The sequence below is a fragment of the Labeo rohita genome, chromosome 11 (genome assembly GCF_022985175.1).
Source record: "Labeo rohita strain BAU-BD-2019 chromosome 11, IGBB_LRoh.1.0, whole genome shotgun sequence".
In the NCBI taxonomy this organism is placed as follows: domain Eukaryota; kingdom Metazoa; phylum Chordata; class Actinopteri; order Cypriniformes; family Cyprinidae; genus Labeo; species Labeo rohita.
In genome coordinates, this window is record NC_066879.1 from 28,133,936 (window position 1) to 28,155,810 (window position 21,875).

The window sequence follows — 21,875 nt, forward strand, 5'->3', positions numbered from 1 at the left end:
TATGGGGACCAAATGTCCCCACAAGGATAGTAATACCAGTAAATTTTGACCTTGTGGGGACATTTGTGAGGTCCCCATGAGGAAACAGGCTTATAAATCATGCAGAATGAGTTTTTTTGAGAAAGTAAAAGTGTGCACAGTCTCCTGTGAGGGCTAGGTTTAGGTGTAGGGTAGGTGTAGGGCGATAGAAAATACGGTTTCTACAGTATAAAAACCATTACGCCTATGGAATGTCCCCATAAAACATGTAAACACAACATGTGTGTGTGTGTATATATATACACGTATATATATATATATATATATAATTATATATATATATATAATTAAAAATTTAAATGAAAAAAGTTTACACTATTAAATTAATTTATATAAACTATAATTTATATAAACTACAAATGCATATTTTAAATATATTATATATACAGAATTCTTCAAAAAAAAATACACAAAAAGGCTGGAGTGCAAGTTTTTAAGAGGCTTGAAAAGCTTTTTTTTTATTAATTAATAATTCATATTGTTCAACAAAATGTGTTCAGTGTGTCTGCAGAGGTGGATATGGAGCAAAAAAGAGGTTTAAAATAACTTTATTTATTTATTTAGCTTTTCAGTGATTTCTGTAACTGTGTATATGTTAGTTCTTTCCCACTCAGACTACTTTAAAAGATCTTCCAGAAGATGTAGAACAGCAGGATGGCTAGAGAATTGGTAGCAAAGTGTTTCTCAGACTTAGGAAACATTTTATGAGCCCCTGAGACAAATGCAGAACATCTGACTTGAGTTTCCTTATGAGTGTGGTTAGATTATACACTTCCTGCTGTTGATGACAGGGATGGCATTTACTGCTCTTCTCAAATCTCTACATAAAGAGGAGTGAATATCATATATATTCCGACTGATCAATCAGTTGTGGTGCTTGTTGTAGCTTGTATTGCATTTAGCATGAACTGTTCAGGGTTATACTTTGATATTACTTTTTTACTTTTCCAGTGGAGTCTTGCTTTGTGGTGTCATTAGATCTATGCTTTAGTTTTTTTTTTCCCTAGCCCACACAGCCCTGCTGGCTTAATGCTCTTCACCTAACCAATCAAGGGCTAAAGTTTTGACAGCTAAGTGGGTTTGGTTTGTACATAGACATGAATGAACACATATTCAGCCATAAAAACATCACTATCACTCTACATCTGTGATCTAGACACGTGAATCTTTAAAATGCCAAAAATGCTTGTCTACACCACATGTCTAGATAAATGCTAGTCATCATGGTCTTCTCCATCATTTGGATATCATTTGATAAATTACAGTACCATAAAATAGAAAAATTATGGTCCGACCAGTATTTAAAATAAGTATTTAGAAACAAAAACAGGAATATTGTCAAATATAGTTTGAGTTTATTTTATTTTATTTTATTTTATTTTATTTTATTTTATTTTATTTTAGTTTTCATTTTACTTTTTTCATTTTTACTTTATTTTACCTTTTAATTTTACTTTATTTTATTTTACTTTAGTTTTTATTTATTTTTTTTTTACTTTTTAAGCTTTAATATTGCTTTATTTTTATTTTATTTTACTTAATTTAATTGCATTTATTTTATTCTATCTTACTTAATTTTACTTTACTTTTTATTTAACTTCTTTTTTTTCTTTTACTTTATTTTGTTTTATTTTAATTTTACTTTATTTTTAATATAATTTTACTCTGTTTTATTTTACTTTTAATTGAATTTTATTTTAATTTTAATTTCATTTTATATTACCTTTTTTAATTTATTTTACTTTATTTTATTTATTTAATTATTTTTTACCTTTTTATTTTTTTATTTTATTCATTCATTAATTTTTTCCCCCAGTTTGAAAACAGCTGTTTTTGTGGATTTATCAGCTAGTGTATTTACCCTCGGTTTAATTTGTGTCTGTATTTATCTCAATAAAAATGAAACAATGAGCTCATATTTGCATTATTAAGCCCATGTAGGCCTTTCTGGCTCATTGACCATGCTGTGTCTCTGCGTGTTTGGAAACGCTTTGCCTTTTGTTAAAATTACAGGGCTCCCTTTGAGAGCTGAGCCATTTTGATGTGGCGCTGACTCATATCCTATGATCATAAATCATACGGAGGGCAGAAAATTACATGTGTCAGTGGTATTGACACATGTTGGCATGTCAGGAACGAGGCCCAAGTAGTTATTTTCATAGACGAGGGCTGCATTATGATACAGTCACGTAAAAATCATCACAATGAGTCACATGAAGTGGGAAAAGCCCAGTCGTGAAGTTTTAGGATGCACTGGAGTGAACTTTGTTGTGTTTGACTTCACTGAGACACTAGAGGCTGTGGAAATCCCACTTTTGTGTGATGTCAGAGTGAAAGTGTGCTCTCAGCGCAAAAGCACAATAGAGTCGGGACAGCTGGGTATCATAGCCCTTGGACTGTCACACCCCGCTGGTCTCCTCTCTTCTCTGGGCTGGAATAGTTAGAGCATATGGAGGCAAAAGTCATCAGATTTCTTTACAGCAGGAAATGCAAAGGTATTGTTGATTCTTGAACCTTCTCAGGTTGTTTTCTCATCACTCGTGACACTGGTTTGACAGCTAACCCAATACATCAAATGAAATGTGATTCTGCAGGTGCTAGTTTATAGTTCTTCATGTTTGGATGAAGGACTCTGCATTGCTTTGAATAATTAAACTGCAATACAACAGCTCAATTAGATGGCTCTGGTGTGTCGTATCATGTTTTTTTAATTAGTATGCAGGACAAGTAGGTCTATCCATAGTTCCAGACTTCCCAAGAGCTCACGTAAACATCATAATTCAATATTTCAATAGGCTGTTGGGATTGAGCGGAGTAAATTAATTTGGAGCCATGCTTGAGTGCTTGGCGGATGTTGGACAGAGAGAAGGAGAGACAGAGAGAGATGCAACGGAAATGAAAAGTGATAAGCTTGGATAAACAATTGGGTGTGTGTGTGTGATGGAACTCTGTAGAGATCTTTTGACCATATGCATTGTTCTTCTGTTTTTTGAGAAGCGTTTTAATGTTAATGCAGTAATTTGCTTAATGATGGTCATAAAATCTGTTCTTTACAACGTATTTTTTTGCATAGTAGATTGAAATGTCTCTCCGGCAGCTATTTTTGACTTTGTTTTGAGGAACTAGACTGGAGCCACATAGACTAGATTGTGAAATGAGGATGAAGAATTTTTTTCGTGCCTAGACCAGAGTATGATCATGTTTTAGTGAGCAATCCCAGATTAAATATGCAGACTTTTTTGTGTTTTAATTGAGTTTTTATTCCAAAACAATGTCCAAAATGAACTCTTGTCCACAGGGGGTGAGTTTACCAGGCATAAAAATTTATTTTTTTGTGCATTTCCCCATAAAGTTAGCTGCATTTATTTATAAAATTACAGGAAAAAATTTACATATCATACATATCTTATATATTTTGTTCATACATTGTTGAGTTTCATTTTGGTGGCTTAATGTGAGGAATATTTTACATACATGTTGCCACATGGAGTTCTAAAGGAAAAACTAAACTTTTAAAATGTAATTTTGCATTTTTAACCCTAGAATTTTGACTTTTCTTCTCACAAGTGCGAGTTTACATCTTGCAATGTTGACATTTTTTCTCATAATTGCATGTAATTGTAATTGTAATTCTGACTTTTTTTCTCAGAAGTGTGTGATATAAGCTCACAATTGCGAGTTATAAAGTCAAAATAGCGGGATATAAACTTTCAATTGCAAGAAACTCTCACAAATGCAAGTGTATGTCTCGCAATTCTGACTTTTTTTCTCCGAATTGTGAGATATTGTTATATATCCAATCCCTGTCGTTCCTCCCACTTACCACCAGAGTGCTCCATCACCACTCTGACTGTTTCTAATTAAACTGCATTTCCCAGAAACCCCTTCCTAGGAACCAATTACGGACTCCTCCCATTTCCCTTCAGGAGGACTATTTAAGCTACACACACACACACACACACACACAGGACTGAGTATTGAATGTTTGTTATTCTTTAGCATATTCCTAGTTTCTGTGTTAGTTCCTGTGTTTTTCTAGTTTTGTCCTGCCTGTGTTTTGACCCTGGACTGCTTCCTTGTTTCTGGTTGTTTGCTGCCTGCCCTTACAATTGCCTGTTATCTGGATTACTCTTTAGCCTTGCCTCAGATATCGTTGTTTGCCATTGTTTTACTTTGACTGACTATGCTCTTAATGAAGCCCTCATTACAACCCGCAATTCTGACTTTTTCTCAGAATTGCAAGATATAAACGTGCAATTGCAAGAAATTCTCACAAATGTGACTTTTTGTCTCACAATTCAGATTTTTTTCTCAGAATTGTGAAATATAAACCAACAATAACGAGTTACACAGTTCAACTCTGAGGGGAAAAAATTATATGTTCTCAGAATTGTGAATTTATATCTCACATCTCTGGCTTAATAACTCGCAAATGCATGTTATAAATTCAGAATTCCAGAGATATATACTTGCAGTTCTGAGAATAAAAAAAATCACAATTGCGAGATATAAACTTGCAATTCTGAGAAAAATGACAGAATTTAGTTTATATCACGCAATACTGATAAAGTCAGAACTGCGAGTTTATGTAAGATGCTGGTTTATTGCGAGATGTAAACTTGCAATTGTGAGGAAAAAAAGTCAGAATTGTTAGATAAAAAGCCAGAATTACAATTTTTTTTTTTTTTTTTTTTTGTATTCAGTGGCGGAAACAGGCTTCCATACATACGGCCTTTGCTGAGTGGTTATTTTTGCTCTGAGAGACTTCTTTCAAAAACACTCCAAGAATTCTTACCAACACCAAACTTTCAAATGTTAGTGTATGGTTAAGTGTGTAAATACATTAATATGCGATTTTTAGTAGTTTACAAAATGTGCAATTGGTTCTAAACACCTTTAGAATGCATAACCAGAGTGTGAAGTACTGTAATAACTGTTTCTTTTTCTCCTCTGATTGGCAGAGATCCGAGCCCAGTTGGTGGAGCAGCTTAAGTGTTTGGACCAGCAATGTGAGCTCCGCGTGCAGCTCTTGCAGGACCTGCAGGACTTCTTCCGCAAGAAGGCCGAGATCGAAATGGACTACTCCCGCAACCTAGAAAAACTAGCCGAGAGGTTCCTGGCCAAGACGCGCTACACAAAGGACCCTCAATTCAAGTAAGAGTACATTTGGCTCTGTTTCCAGCAAGCTGTTTTTGCTGATACATCATAGTCTTGTGATCCGTGCCATTACCTGGACATGGTTTGAAATCAATATGTTTTTCCAGGCCTATTCTGATTACATAAGAGCTGTTTTGCAGTGAAAGTCGAGACAGTTGAGTAAACTCTCACCAAGGTCATGTGATTATACAGTCAACGCTTCCCTTCAGGCCTATTCAAGATAAATTCATTGAAATCTTTGATAACAACTCATAACAGTCATATTTCAACATGCAGGCATAAACAGAGTCTCCTTGTTTGTCAGGATGATGATTAACCAGCTTCAAACCATGTAAATACAGTAAGTCCTTTGAGGCTTTCACAAGACTCTGTTGTTTTATAAGAGGCTTGTCTCATATCTCTGATGAGATAGCAGCAGGGATTTTGATCATGGAATAAAGTCAAGTATTTTCTTCAAAGTCCTTGGTTCTGCTCCAGTGACCCATATTTGATCCTGATTCTGTAGCAGTAACTTATTACGCCGTAACAGGTGGCGTAACATTGAAAAAAGCAAGTAAATTGGAGCATTTATGTTCTTACTCAATATATAAATGTTTATATTATCCTGTCAGATTGACTATATTAGCTTATAATGCTAAATTTGTTGTTTAGCAACGTTTGAATGGCCTTGATATCATTTTTATACATGGAGCTAGACGTTAAACAGCAGGCTTTTTAAAGCTTAGTTGCGTAGAAAGGCAAGTGGCAATTATGCTGAAGACCTGGCATTAAATGAATGCAGGTTTCCCGATACCGACTTTGTGTCTCACGGCAGTCATTATGACAGGATATGCTGCGGAAGAGCCTATTAATCAGTGTGATATATTGTCTAAACGGATCTCTGTGGTCAGACGCTTGGATTCAGTTTGATCTTGTGAAGATGTGGTATCCTCATCCTCAAAGAACAACAAATCTCAAAGTTTAAAGTTTACTTCCTTACACTGGCTTATGTGTGAATTATAACAGAGTCTGCATGTCTTGTTAATTGAAGCAACTTGTGATGAGTCTTAATAACGTCTTTCCTGTCAACAAGCTTCCCGACCGCTATAAAGCACAAAATTTAGCTTGCGTTAACATTTATTAAGGTGTTTTGTAACTCCCAACGGTCCGTGTTTGCAGTGACACATTGTCATCCTTTTTATGCTTGCTGTGTAAATAGGTTGAACTGGGTTTGAGTTGTTTTCCAGAGTCTAGTATGCGTACCTTGACAGGTTTCTTTGTGGCGGTTTTGCCCCAGGCACTGTTTTGACATGGGGGATCTCCAGTGCTTGAACTTTTCCTTTATTTCATTGTTTCTTTCATTTTCCACCTTGTCATGTGCTTCTCTGTGCTCCTTCCCTTTTTCACTCTCTGTCTTTTCACGTTATTTTGCTCTTTGTATTTGCACTTGACTCTTCAGCTCCTGATATAATGGTTTGGAGTGCTGGAGGCTTCAAGTCTGGGAAAGTCAACATATGGCTCTCTGACAGCTTCTAGAAATAATCAATAGTAAATAATTTTTTTTGAGAGCGGTTTTGTGTGACAGCTCTGTGCCCTGTCGAACCATGGTGCACATGAGACCCCTGTGTACCTTAGACTCTGGTGGAGGTTTGGTTTCAAATGGAGACCTACATGGTCTAGTGTAATTGGTGGATGTACACCACAATATTATCATAATCTAGACATTTTCTGAAAAAATGATGTAGAAATGACTGAAAAAAAAACAAAAAAACAAACATTTTTTTTATTTGAATTATCTACATTTTAAACGCATTTATTAAAAATGATAAAAAATGATTCAGAAAATGCTGAACTAATGAAATAAGTACAAATATGAATGTATTAATATCAATCAATAATATATATATATGTATATATGTGTGTATATATGTATATATATATATGTATGTATGCACATTTATAATTGTAATTATTTAGTTTAAAGCATTATCTAAATTTATCGAGGAAAACAATATATATTTGGAAAATGATTGTGAAAAAATATATAAATAATTAAATAATAAGCAAGCCGTAATAATTAACAACATTAATAATAATAATTATTATTATTACTATGAAAAATAGAAATAATTAAATAATAAGCAAACAGTTATAATTAATTATCAATAACAATAATTAAAATGAACCATATTAATATGAATAATGAATTATGAAAAAAAAATCATGATGTTTATTATTGGATAATACATTTATACTTTTATACTTTTTTTGTTTTAACTGTTATCTTCATTTTAATTAAGCAAATTTATCAAAATGAACAAATAATAATGGATGGTAATAGTACAAGTATTAGCTTATTAATATTAATATTAATATTAATTAATACAGATTTATAATTGTAATTATTTTGTATTTGAACCATCGTCTAAATGTATTAAAAAAAATAAACAATTTTTTAATGGAAAAATGATCTTGAAAAAATATAGAAATGACTAAATAATAAGCAAACAGGTATAATTAATTATAATCAATAACAATAAATGAAATTAACAATATTAATAATAATAAGTTATTATTATTACTGGATAATATTAATTTGCAAAAATGAACTAATAATGGATGGATGGATGGATTAATGGATAGGTGAAAACTAATATGAGAAGAAGATGCATCATATTTTATGATATGGTATATTTTTCTAATCTTAAGCATTAAGAAGACTTCTTGCTCTCTTTTGCTTGCATTTCCTCTCTCAAAATTCATTTCTTCATTTTAATGTCATTACTTCTGCTTGTTTCCTGATATCCTCGTAGCTCTATTTTTTTTCTTCAACATTAGGCCCATATTGCACCATCTCTTTCTCTGAACACCCCCTCACAACACCAAGTCTGCAGTAACCCCTACTCACGTCTGCCCTGATACAGTGACCCCTGCTGAGATCAATTTTTCTAATCGGCTCATAATCTCGTCCAGTCTAAATACCAAACCCTGCCCTCCGTGGGTCCCATGAGCCCCTGGAATCCAGCTCCAACATCTGCACGTTTAACAGGCAAAAGGCAACATCTGGGACGTTGATGCCACGAAGGAATGTGAGGTATTTTCTGGCCCCGCTCCTCAGAGGAACGTAGCTGTCGATTAGGCACCGACCTACAAACTGAGGGGCATCTATGGGGATCTTTTGGAGATCCCTGAAATACTAGAGTTCAGCTCAATGCCTTCCGTTCTACCAGTCAAGGGTCAAAAGGCTCCTCTATGTGTGGTATGACAGTGTGCGTCATTTGTTCAGCAAGCCAGCGGGAGGCCCGATGACGAGTCACCCGGCACTGAAAGGACAGCATGGTTAAGAAACACGCGGTCTGGAATGATAACACGCCGTGGTACTGACCTAATTTCTAGCATGCCTGATTTTCTACAAATGGAATGAGTTGATACAAAGAAGCAACTGAAACTCACCACAACGTCTGGACTCATGACAAATAAGAAGGGTGGTGGTAACACTGGTGCCACAGAGGAGCGGTGATGTGTCACATGCTTAATGGTCTGCTCTGCTGAGCCAAGATTACACTACAAACTACTTCTCAACTCCCCAAGTGGTTGAGAGAAGAAGGCTATGGACAATAGTGGTTTCGTCATTTTAGGTGTTTTAAAATGTTGTCATATGGTGCTACCTCACTTCCTAATGTCTTGAGTTACTTAGTCCAATCTCTTAATCTCTTAGTCCATGGACATGGCTCTCACAGAGAGCCACCTTCCTGCAGAGTTTAGCTCCAACCTGATCCAAAACACCTGAGAGCTTTCTGACCTTGCATAGACAACGATGCAACTACCATGTTCAAGGCCCAGAAAGGTAGTAAGGACATTGTTAAAATAGTCCATGTGACATCAGTGGTTCAACCGTAATGTTATGAAGCTATGGCAATACTTTTTGTGTGCAAAGAAAACTCTTGTAGCTTCATAAAATTAAGGTTGAACAACCCTTTGCCTACTTTAAACTAGAGATCGACCGATACATCGATTTACCAATTTTTTTTTCCCGATATTTAAGCATTTTACCATAATTGGTTATCGGTTTTGTAATATCGGTTCACCGATAAACGCCGCCATCTTGTGGGTGTGAGAATTTCGCGCATGCAGCGTGCCTGAGGGGAGACCCGACAACTACGGCGTGCAAAGGTAAAGCATAGCCTACTTTCTTGCTTTGCTGTAATTAGTAAACTTTATTTAATATAACAGCCATTAATGCTCATATTAGATGTGATACATAAATGCCTGATATGTAGCTAGTTTATGCAGCTTGGCTCTAAGAAATAGAAACAAACTTACAGTCACGTAAAATAATTAGTCAAGTCCTGTGCCAATAAACGTAACTTTGCCTGAATTAAAAAATATACAGCCATGAATGAGCACATGTTGGAAATGAAAGCACTGAACTGAATTCTCTATCTTTTGTCTATATGCTCATCATTAGCCTCGTGAATTCGGAGTCATGTATAGGCTTAAACCGTCAGAAGAAATAGAGACGAACTCACAGTCACATAAGCTAGTCCATCAAGTCCTGTCCCAATAAATTGCCTGAATTGAATATACAGCAATGAATGAGCACGTGTTGGAAATGAAAGCGCTGAATTTAATTTTTTCGCTGTTGTATGCTCATTAGTCTCATGAAATCGGAGTCACGTATAGGCTTAAACCATCATAAGAAATAGCTCGAACTCACAGTGTCGTAAAATAATCCATCAAGTCCTGTCCCAAAAAACGTAACTTTGCATGAATTAAATAATACAGCCATGAATGAGCGCATGTTGAAAATAAGAGCACTAAATTTAATTCTCTCTCTGTTGTCTATGGTCATCATTTGTCTCGTGAAGTCGCTTTCATTTTGCCGTTCACTCACCGGGTTGACGTTGAACTCTTTGAAAATCATTCATCATCTTCGCCAGCGATCACAGTTCGAGTATACTTCTATGTAAATGCATAGATAAACCGCACTGTCAGCAGGTATTTCAGAATAGAACAACGAAAACAGTATTAGTAATTTTGATACCAGTTGAGAAATACAACAAAATACAATGTTTTGTTTGTTATATTCCAATATTTCAGAGAATATTATTCAGTGAAATAACATTATTCTGTGAATTCTTCACTCTGTAGCCTATTCAACAGCTTATAAACTGTAGTTTAAAACAAAGTTGATATGACTCCTGTCCTTTATTTTTTTTTCTCAATTTGAAAACATTCTACATTTATTTAGCTTATTAGTGTTGCAACTGATGCGTTTTATAAATAAAATGTTTTATTGTTGTAATATGAAGATTAAATTTAACATGAAAGATTGCTAATTTTCAACACTTTTTAAGATGACTGAAGGAGGAAAAAACAAAGTGAAGTATGGACTTACTTCACTCAGTCACTGATTTACTTTATAACAGTAAATAAATATCAGTTCTGCATATTGGTTTTCAGGCACATAATTATGCAAATAATCGGTATCGGTTATAAAAAAATCGATATCAGTCGATCACTACTTTAAACTTTCATATACAAGTGTCGTAATGTTGCCTGTTCACAGTATCCAGTGTCACGATGCCTCCCGGGAGAAGTTTGGTGGTTAGTTTGACTGGAGGAAGTGAGTCTGTCTGGTCTGTCTGTGTTTGCCTGTACTTCATAAGTGAGTGACGGTAAGGGAAAGCAGGCAAGGCAAGTTTCATTTCCTCTCTATTCTGACTAGCTTGACTGATGTTTTCCCAGCATCATGTCTGGACAGAAACTGAGGCCTTGTAAAACACTTCTCACCAGAGTGAAAAATTCCCCTCAACACTTTCTCATGTACCTTCCAAATGAAACTGAGTCACGGTCACTCTTCACTGTTTACAGCAGACTCTGATGTTAGCATATTGCTAGGTTAATCCCTCTATGCATGATTCGATTAAACATACAGTAAAAACTGTAAAAGTGTGAAGTATTATAACAATTTAAATGAGAAGTTCATTTACAGAAAGAAAATTTCCTGATAATTTACTCACTCCCACGTCACCCAAGATGTTCATGTTTTTTTTCTTCAGTCGATGGGGATCAACGGGTTGAAGGTCCAAATTGCAGTTTCAGTGCAGCTTCAAAGGGCTCTACACGATCCCACCCGAGGAATAAGGGTCTTAGTACACAGTATACAGTACACAGACAAGGAACTAACCATGCATGACCTTTCCAACATGATTATGTAATGCGTAAAGAAAGTTGTGAAAGTTGTAGAAACCAGTCTAAATAGAAAAAATATTTTCTGCATGTTCTAATGAGTTATATAGTTTCCAATCAACAGGTTTGGGTTGTCTGATAATGATGATGATAATAATAATAATAATAATTTAACTTTTTTGTCTCATAGAAATGCACATTTAATAGTAATGTAAATCGTATCGGTCTATAATTTTTTGCTAATTATCAATCAGTAACATCTGTAAAAAATGTACTCGGTTACTGTCGTAACCTCGGTTCCCTGAGATACGGGAACGAGTACTGCATCGTTAGACGCTATGGGAAAAAGTCCTTTTTTCTCCTTGACTGAAGCCTTTTTTCAATAACGCAGTGAAACTGCACGGACATTGGATCGTGCAGAGAAACGAAGCGACGAAGCCCGCCGAAGCCCGCCAGAAAGGGCGGGGCCGTATGGCTATATAAGCGGCCGTTTCGCCATAGGATCCTCAGGTTACTTCGACTGAAGTGACGACTAAGTCGTGCAGCGACATGGCACGGCCAGTAACGCAGTACTCGTTCCCGTATCTCAGGGAACCAAGGTTACGACAGTAACCGAGTACGTTCCCTTTCGATACTACACTTGTACTGCGTCGTTAGACGCTATGGGAACCGTTCCATACACGCCGTGCCATGGTAGAGGAACGACTAATAGACTTCTGCCCAGGCACCCCTTGGGGCCTAGAGTACAGTGAAATCAATTCAGCCTGCAGGCGCAGCCTGAAGTCGCTCTCATTGCTTAGTCCGACATGTAACTCACTCATGCACAGGACTAGCTCCATTATGCAGAAAGGACCCTCGCCTGTAAGGCGAAGATGTCCAGGTTGTAGAACCTAGTGAAGGTGGACGGCGTGGCCCAGCCGGCCGCCGCACAAATTTCTGCAATGGATACACCGCTAGACCACGCCCAAGAGGAGGCCATGCCTTTGGTCGCGTGGGCACATACTCCGATGGGACATTGCAGACCCAAAGAGGAGTAAGCTAGCGTAATAGTGTCAACTATCCATCTAGAAAGTCTTTGCTTCGTGACCGGATGTCCTTTATTGCGGCCACCGAAGCAAACAAAGAGCTGTTCCGACTGCAGGAGGCGGACCGCTCAATGTACATCCTTAATGCCCTGACCGGGCAGAGTAAATTCAACTCCTGATCCTCCTCTGAGGAAGGGAGTGCAGAAAGCGTAATCACCTGTGCCCGAAAGGGAGTAGAGGGCACTTTAGGTACATATCCATGTCTCGGTTTCAGGATGACTTTAGAGTCACCTGGTCCGAACTCAAGACAGGAGGGGCTCATAGAGAGTGCCTGCAAATCTCCCATACGCTTGACTGATGCTAAAGCCAGCAGCAGAGCAGCTTTAAACGTCAGGGATCATAGATCTGAACCCGGTAACGGTTCGAAAGGAGGGCCCTTCAGTGCCCTCAAGACCGTTGAGAGTCCCAAGTAGGGATAGTGAGGGGACGAGGAGGGTTCAACCTCCTGGATCCCTTCAAGAATCGAACAACCAAGTTGTTCCTGCCTACTGGCTGGCCTGCTATCGGGGCATGAGAAGCCGTTATAGCAGCCACATAGACCTTAAGCGTGGAAGGGGAGCATCCCTTATCCAACAGCTCTTGCAGAAAAGACAATATCACCGATATGTCACAGGAGTCTGGGTCTTCGCCGCAGGTTGAGCACCAGGTGGAAAAGACAGACCACTTAAGAGGCGTCTTGTAGACGGAGCTCTAGCTTGAGAGATAGTGTTCAGAACACTCTCTGAGAGATTCATAGACTCCCGTCCAGACACCAGAGGTGCAGGGCCCACAGCTTGGGCTGGGGGTGCCATATTGTCCCGTTCGCCTGAGAGAGGAGGTCTTGTCTCAGGGGAATGGGCCAGGGGGCTGCTACGAGCAGCTGGCACAGCTCTGAGAACCAATGCTGGTTTCTCCAGAGAGGGGCCACCAGAAGGAGTTTGTGTTTCTGTTCCCTGACTCGCTTGAGTACTTGAGGAATCAAGGATGTCGGGGGGAAAAGCATAAAGGAGGAGGTTGGGCCAATTGTGGGCCAACGCATCCCTGTCCTTTGAATAGTACATTGGGCAGTGAGAGTTGTCTTCTGAGGCGAAGAGGTCGACCTCCGCCTTGCCAAAGACCTCCCAGATCTTCTGGACCGCCTGCGGATGAAGCGTCCACTCCCCAGAGGGGACGTTGCTTCGTGATAACATATCTGCACCCTGGTTAGTCTGCCTGGTACGTGCGTTGCCCTCAGTGAACACAGGTTGAGCTGAGCCCACTCCAGAAGGTCCTTCACTAGAGTGAAGAGGCGCTTGGAGGAAAGTCCCCCCTGGCGATTTATATAGGACACCACCGTCATGCTGTCCGAGCGGACCAGCACATGGTGTCCCTTCAGATCTGGCAAGAAGAAGTGAAGGGCTTGACACACTGCCAGCATCTCCCGGCAGTTGATGTGAATCCCTGCTTCTGCTTTCGTCCAAAGGCCGAAAGCTGGTTAGCCATCGCACAGAGCTCCCCAACCTGTGTTGGAAGCGTCTGTCGTGACCACCTTCCTCCTGCAGACCATACCCAGGGGCACGCCTCTCTCCATCCATTGCGAGTTCTTCCAGGGAAACAGGGCTTCTGCACAGGCCTGGTCCACCCTGGTACGCAAACGTCCGTGACGCCACGCATGAGATGGAACCCATGGTTTCAGCCAATACTGAAGGGGCCGCATACGAAGCAGGCCTAACTTTAGCACTGGGGATGCTGAGGCCATAAGGCCTAGCATCTTTTGAAACATTTTGAGGGGGTGAGAGGCACCAATTTTGAATGATGCCGCGAGCCGCTGTATTGCCAGAGCTCGATCTGGCTTGACTATTGCCTTCATCTGGGTCGAGTCGAAAACTGCTCCCAGAAACGAGATTCGTCGGCTGGGATGCAGTGCGCTCTTGGCCAAATTGACCTTGAGTCCCAGGCATTCCAAATGGCTGAGAAGAAGTGATCTGTGGGATAACAGCTCTGCCTCTGATTGGGCTAGAACAAGCCAGTCATCGAGGTAATTGAGGATGCGGATTCCCCTTTGTCCCCTTTGTAAATGTACAGGGAGCCAGGGACAAGCCGAAGGGCAGGACCGTGTATTGATAAGCCACTCCCTCGAAGGCGAATCTCAAGAATCGTCTGTGATGGGGGGGCTATTTGGATGTGAAAGTAAGCATCCTTCAGATCCAGAGAAAAGAACCAGTCCCCTGGGCGTATGTGCGAGAGGATCTGCCTCAATGTGATCATCTTCAACGGCCGTTTCATGAGGGCCCGATTCAAGTGTCTCAGATCGAGGATGGGCCGAAGGCCTCCATCCTTCTTGGGGACGAGGAAGTAACGACTGTAGAATCCTGACTCGCTCTGGGCTGGATGAACTACTTCCACAGCGCCCTTTTCCAGCAAATTCATCACCTCGGAGCGTAGGACGTGTGTGTCCTTGCTTACCACTAAGGTGGGGACCACGGCGCTGAAGCGCGGGGGTCTTCGAGCGAATTGGAGTGAATAACCTCGTTTTATTATCCCCATGACCCATTCTGACACTCCGGGGATGGCCTGCCAGGCCTCTGCCCGAGTGGCCGGGGTAGGATTGGTTCGAGTGGCTGGCCGTTGTGACGAGGCAAGACACCCTTTACAGGTGAAAGAGGAAGATTGCTCTGTTTTTGAAAATGTTTGTTTTATTTTGTTCGCTATAACAGCGACTGATTGTGTGGGCGCAAGTTGAACGGGCCCAGTGTTCACAACAGGTTTTACACAAAACACTTCGCCCTCGGCACCCAGAACCAAGCGGGGTGCTTGGAGGCATAACAGAGACCTTTTGGAGGTTGGTCCGGCAACCGCGAGACTTCACCCCCTCCTCTTCCTGTCCCTTAGATCAGGACGATGGCGGAGGCGCCGGATCCAGCACCAGCTTGGGCCGGGGTCCCTGACGCTTCGGGAAGGGGTAGCGCCTGGCCGAGCGGGAGCGCTGTCTAGGCTCAGGACTTGGGGCGGCCGTAAGCAGCTGCGGAGCTGGAGCGTTTCGGCAGGAAGTGTCGCGTAGCTTGGGACGTCTTCTGAGCTGCAGAGAAACGCTCGGCGAAACCTTCGACAGCAGGTCCGAACAGGCCCGTGGGGGAGACCGGGGCATCAAGGAAGGGGACCTTATCCGCATCCTTGATCTCCGTCAGTGTGAACCATAGGTGGTGCTCAAGCACGACCAAACTGGCCATGGACCTGCCTATTGCCTGGGCTGTGGCCTTAGTAGCGCTAAGCGCCAGATCCGTTGCGCTTCGCAACTCCGTCACAGTGGCGGTGTCCAGGCCAGACTTGTCCGTTTTAGTGAGGAGTTTGGCCTGGAATACTTGTAGGACCGCCATGGAGTGTAGCGCTGAGGCAGCCTGTCCAGCCGACGTATAGGCACGTCCAGCGAAGTCGTCCTGCACGGCTTGGACGGGTGTGAAGCTTTAGCCTTCCACCAAATGGCAGTGGGTGGGCAGAGATGGGCGGCCACTGATTCATCCAAGGGAGGCAGCTTTTCATAACCTTTGTCTTCGGCGCCGTCGACAGACGTGAGGGCGGAGGAAGACGAAGTACGCAGGCGTGCCGAGTAGGGGGCGCACCATGACCTGGTGAGTTCCTCGTGGACCTCTGGAAAGAATGGGGAGGCCCGTTGGCGAGGGGCCTGACGGCGCCCCGGCAGGAACCATTCATCCAGGAGGCTGTGTGAGGGCTCCTCAGGAGGAGACCACTCCAGATCCAGCTCATCCACAGTTCTGGTCAGGACACGGAGAAGTTCGGCGTCCATGCCAGTTCCAGTCCTGGGACCGCTGGTGTCAGCAGACGGCGGGGGGTGGGGTCGTTGACAGAGCCCGACAGCTCCTCCGCGTCTGAAGCAGCCAGTGACATGCTGTCCAGCATGTCATCCTCGCTCCTGCCGAAGGAGACCAGATCGCTCGCAGCTGCAGAGGGACACAGGTCTGGGCGGGCAAAGAGGACAGGAGAATCCTCTCTTTGTGGAGAAGGTGAGGCACACGGGGGCTGGGCCAACGTGAGCTCACTCAGCTCACAGCGCTTTGATCCTCTGCCCCGCTGTTTTTTCTTCACAGGCTCCTGTGAAGAAGGAAACGGGACGGCGCGGGGGGCGGAGTCACGTTCTGAAAAGAACGCTATCCGCGAGCGCAGAGAGGCGAGACTCATATCCTCGCAATGAGGACATTCCGTCTCGTTGAGCGCGGCTTCTGCGTGGGATTTCCCCAAGCAGGAAACGCACTCACCGTGACCGTCAGCAGCATGCAAGGAAGCCTTGCACGAGCGACAGAAACCATGCGGCATTTTATACAAAGCCGTTAAATTGCTCTTTAAAATAAGCTCTTTTAAATCGCCGGATGGCGGCAGGGGAGAGAGATCGCGAATGCAGCTGGCGTCAAGCCAAAAGAGAGGCGACGAGTTAGCCGAGCAGAAAGATCCCAATCCGCTGCGAGGCTTCTATAGCGAAGGCTTCTGTCTCGAAGAGCGAAGATCTAGAAGTCTCGAAGAGCGAAGATCTAGAAGTCCGTCGCTGAAGGAGAAGAAATCTGAGGATCCTATGGCGAAACGGCCGCTTATATAGCCGTACGGCCCTGCCCTTTCTGGCGGCTTCGGTGGGCTTCGTCGCCATAGGCTTGTGCAGCACCGCTGCCGAGTCATTGGTTCGTTTCGTTTCTCTGCACGATCCAATGTCCGTGCAGTTTCACTGCGTTATTAAAAAAGGCTTCAGTCAAGGAGAAAAAAGGACTTTTTCCCGTAGCGTCTAACGACGAGTGTAGTATCGAAAGGGAACTGTAGCAACCTCAGTTTTATATGGTTAAATTTATTCTGACCCAGTTTTTTTTTTTTTTAAATTAAGCATTGGTCTCCCATAGTAGCAAGCATACATTTTAAATCATTATAAACACAGTTAAAACCACAAATAAGGGTACCTCAGTACCATGGTAAAAATATAACTACATGGTTTTATAGGTAGCCTATTTGTATGAAAAACGGTAGTCCAAAAATATTCAGTATAAATGCACACATGCTATAGCTTATTCACAAATACACAGCCTACATACTATAATTATATACCATTACTTCTGTAATAAAATTCAATGTGAATATCCCACATTGCTGCCACAATACCATGGTGCAGTAAGTCTTACTACAGTAAATGTATGGTAAATGATGGCGATATGTAGACTGAAAAGCCTTCTGACTGCACACAGCTTTAAACTACTTTGAATCAAAGAGTCATTTGTGTTCATCGCTGAATTCAAGTTTTCATACTGGATCTCACAGCGCTGTTTAGTGCTCGCATGACAGAGCGTTCACATATCGCGTCTTTGCGCTCAAGTTATTTTAAATGTAGGCGCGCGGCAGCTGCGCTCATAATGGAAGCGACGCACTTGGTTTTTCTAGGCGCGTCCGCGCCCCATCAAGATAATGGCTGCGCCGAAAGCTCTAAAATTCCAAGGCAGGAAGGCATCAAGGCTCGTCCGAATTCAAATTCTGCTTCACTTCCTGTCTCAGACTTGTTACTTTAGATGAGATCTTGACCATGATAAACTTCATGAATCGTAATAGTGTAAAAAGCACAATAAATAATATTGTATACAAAATATATATACAAAATTGTTCCCGGAGTTGCCTTCGCAGCATTTGAAATCATTGCCTGATAAGGCAGCGAGGCAGCAAGTCAGCTGACTAGGCTTTCGGACGCAGCCAAAAAAAATGCATCTTCTCTAGTGAGCTCGCGCAGTGTGGCAGTTTAAACTTTGGTCTGAGCAGATAAAAGGTCCGTGTGGCGTGATTCAAATGAGTCGCGCTGTTTCGTTCAGCTTTTGGCACATAAAAATTGTATTGAATATTTATCGAACTCTTCATATCGTTTTATCGAGGAAAATTATGTTGTCATTATCAAATTATTGCCCAGCCCTAGCTGGATAAAACATTTATTCCTTAGCTGAGATGTGTAGAGCCCTTTGAGCTCCACTGAAACTGTAATTTTGACCTTCAACCCATTGGCCACCATGGAAGTCCACTATATAGAGAAAAATCTTGGAATGTTTTCCTCAAAAAAAATAAATAAATAAATTTCTTTCCGACTGAAGAAAGACAGACGTGAACATCTTGGATGACATGTGGGTGTGTAAATTAATTAAATTTTCATTCTGAAAGTGAACTTCTCCTTTAACATAACTGTTATCTATTTGAATATATTTTAAAATGTTATTTATTCCTGTGATAGCAAAGCTGAATTTTCAGCAGCTTTTTTGCTTTGTGTAGTAATATCATTGTTCAATTCCCATTCAACCACATGTCAAAACATTCCTTCATATTCTTCATCTCTTAAAATTCTTCACATGCCACCATGTCACGTCCTTGGTGTATGTCACCTAGGAATTAGCCCTTCTTGGCTTTGCGAGGCGTTCCTTTGGTGAAAGGCCGGCTCTGTCTTGCGATGACCTTGCTGTTAATTGTGCAGTTCCTCTGCTCATGTGACCTTCGCTTTTCATGGCCTTCCAGAAATGACCCGGAGCTCCCTCATCTGAATGCCCATTTAAGACCCCATTCCGTCAGCCAAGGGGCCATGCTAATCTCATCAGCGTCCCTTTGTTCATTTCTCAAGAGGAACTGAGTTTCTCCTAGGACTCCATCTTATGTGGTTAAGCATGTGTTTTGCTTCTTTGCATATGAAAAAGTAAATTAGTGCATTTGGGAGGATGTTTCTCAGGCCTGTCAATGCCTCACGTTAGTTTCAATCATTTAACAATCTTTAAACTGCTAGTTTCAATTTTGTATTCTTATTTTTTTACACATCATTTGGGGTTTTTGAAGATGTAAAGATTTGTTTTGTTTGTAGTTATGCTCTTGCACCATGTGTCAGTTAATGGAGGTGTTCCCACCATTTTTTGGCACACATAGCTGTGGTTTACCATCAGGAGCTTGCCTTCTTTAAACTGTTGTTGTGCAAGACCTTTATTTTTGCTTCACTTTTTGCTGCATGCTCCAACCAGTTTCATTCTTCCCTATTTCCCAAGTGTTGCTTTATACCAACATGTTGTGTGATCATTGGCAGAGCAAACATCAAGATCTCATTCCACATTTTACCTCAGCCATAGCCTCCAAACATCCAAATGCAATTATTTCTGCTACACTTTTTAACCGTGGTTGTTTAGATGGGGGAGAAGGGTGTCTGGGAAACTTGGTTAGAGTGGTGTGCAAGTGTTTTAAATATGCTAGACTTATTTACCTACCCCCACATCATCCAAGATGTTCATGTCTTTCTTTCCTCAGTCAAAACTAAATTAAGGTTTTTGAGGAAGACTTTCCAGGATTTTTCTCCATATAGTGGACTTCAGTGGGGATCAATGGGTTGAAGGTCCAAATTGCAGTTTCAATGCAGCTCCAAATGGCTCTACACAATCCTAGCCCAGTAATAAGGGTCTTATCTAGCGAAACGATCTGTCATTTTCTAAGAAAAATACAAATTTATATACTACTTAACCACAAATGCTCATCTTGCACTAGCTTAACCTCACGTATTAAAGTGCTCCCTATGTATTCAGCTTTTTTCTAAGTGATCATCCTACACAAAATAAAAACTCTATTATATGGTCACAGTTGTAATCCAATAGATTCTAAACTTAACATGTTGCTAAGATGAGGACTTAATGCAGCATTTGTTTTGTGACACAAAAGTAGAAAACGTTTAAAATGTTAAATAAAATATAAAGGGATAGTTCACTCAAAAATGAAAATTCTGTCATTAATTACTCTCATGTCGTTCCAAACCCTTAAGAATTTCGTTCATCTTCAAAACACAAGTGTTCACACTTGTAGCTCCATTCGTTTGGTTCATTTGGTGAGGACCAAAAAGGAAATTGATACATTTGGTCTGGTCCACTTAGAGTTAACACTGGCATTTTTAACAGCGACCTAAAAAGATACTGAAAATGAAGACATAGCGATATGTTCACAGCCTGACTGGTTGAGTTGATTTACGTATATTTCATGACGGAACTCACCGAACCCTCCAAACAAAAGGAAAAGGTGCATCCGACTTAAAGCGGCACTAAGAGTGTATGACATCAAAATACCCATTCACTCATACCCATTCAGACAAAGAGTATGCTCATTGTTGTGTGTATATCGGAGATGTCACAATTCTCAATATAATATCAAACCGTTCGGTACGACATCCACGGTTCAATACACACTTGTGAATTGCGTTTTTTCGGTTTTGCATTTAAATAATTTTGTTGTTTTATTTCTCTCGGAATTTGCTGTGTGTGCCCAAGATTTCACATACTGAGATGAGGAAATGCTTCCCCGCTTATATTTGAAAAAGCAACACACGCAGAGCAACTTACTTTCTAATGACGTGCAATGATAAACCTTTCTAAACCTGTTGTCCAACAAAAGAGTTCTAGAAACAAAAGTTCTAAAAAATATTATAACTTGCTTTTAATTCATAGCATCATTTGAGTGTTTAAAATTCTTTGTGTGATCTGATGTGGCTTCGTATCACAGAATGAGGCAGACAATAAATTCTATACACATATACTATGTATGTCGATTAGCAATGGTTTACAGATATACAGTACCGTTCAAAAGTTTGGGGTCAGTACATTTTTATTGTTTTTGTTTTTTTTTAAGAAATTAATACTTTTATTCACCAAGGATGTATTAAGTTATAAATTAAAAGTTTATTAAAAGTTAATAATAAATAATTTACATTGTTATAAAATATTTATATTTTGAATAAACACTGTACTTTTTAAACTTGTTATTCATGAAAGAATCCTGAAAAAAAAAAAATTACAGGTTCCAAAAAATATTTGGCAGCACAACTGTTGATATTACCCAACATTGATCATTCTAATAATAAATCCGCATATTAGAATGATTTCTGAAGGATCATGTGACACTTAAGACTGGAGTAACAGCTGATAAAAATTCAGCTTTTCATCACAGGAATAAATTCTATTTTAAAGTATGTTAAAATAAAAAACATTATTTTATATTGTAAAAACATTTTGCAATATTACTGTTTTTTTTCTATATTTTTAATCAAATAAATGCAGCCTTGATGAGCATAAGAGACTACTTTAAAGACTATTACAAGTCTTACTGACCCCAAACTTTTGAACGGTAGTGTACTTAATCATTATGAAAATACACGAGATGGCTTGAGGAACACAGATCAACCATATATTATTGCAGACGAGTATTTATTGTCCATACATTTCATCATTCAAAACGTTTAACGTTATATCTTGTTTTTATTCAGTTACAGTGATTCCTTTATCCATATTAGAGATTTCCTGGCTGGAACAAAAGTAATCAGTGCTACTTCTTTGACACATATGTGGATTTTCTGAACGAGGGCGCCCTCTGGTGTTCAGTATGACTGAAACCCATCCTATTTTTCCATAAAAAAAGAAAAAA

General features: G+C 40.3%; 1 protein-coding gene across 3 annotated transcripts in view; it reads left to right on the forward strand.

The window, feature by feature from the left end:
* Window positions 1–21,875, forward strand: part of srgap2 (SLIT-ROBO Rho GTPase activating protein 2) — a 138,335-nt gene that overhangs the window by 53,730 nt on the left and 62,730 nt on the right. For 2 of the 3 annotated variants that reach the window (XM_051122167.1, XM_051122169.1), the window contains exon 3: window positions 5,001–5,193. In XM_051122167.1, coding sequence (XP_050978124.1) covers window positions 5,001–5,193 — 193 coding nt within the window. Of the gene's footprint in view, window positions 1–2,400; window positions 2,535–5,000; window positions 5,194–21,875 lie in introns of those variants that run through there. The other variant, XM_051122168.1, reaches the window with a different exon arrangement.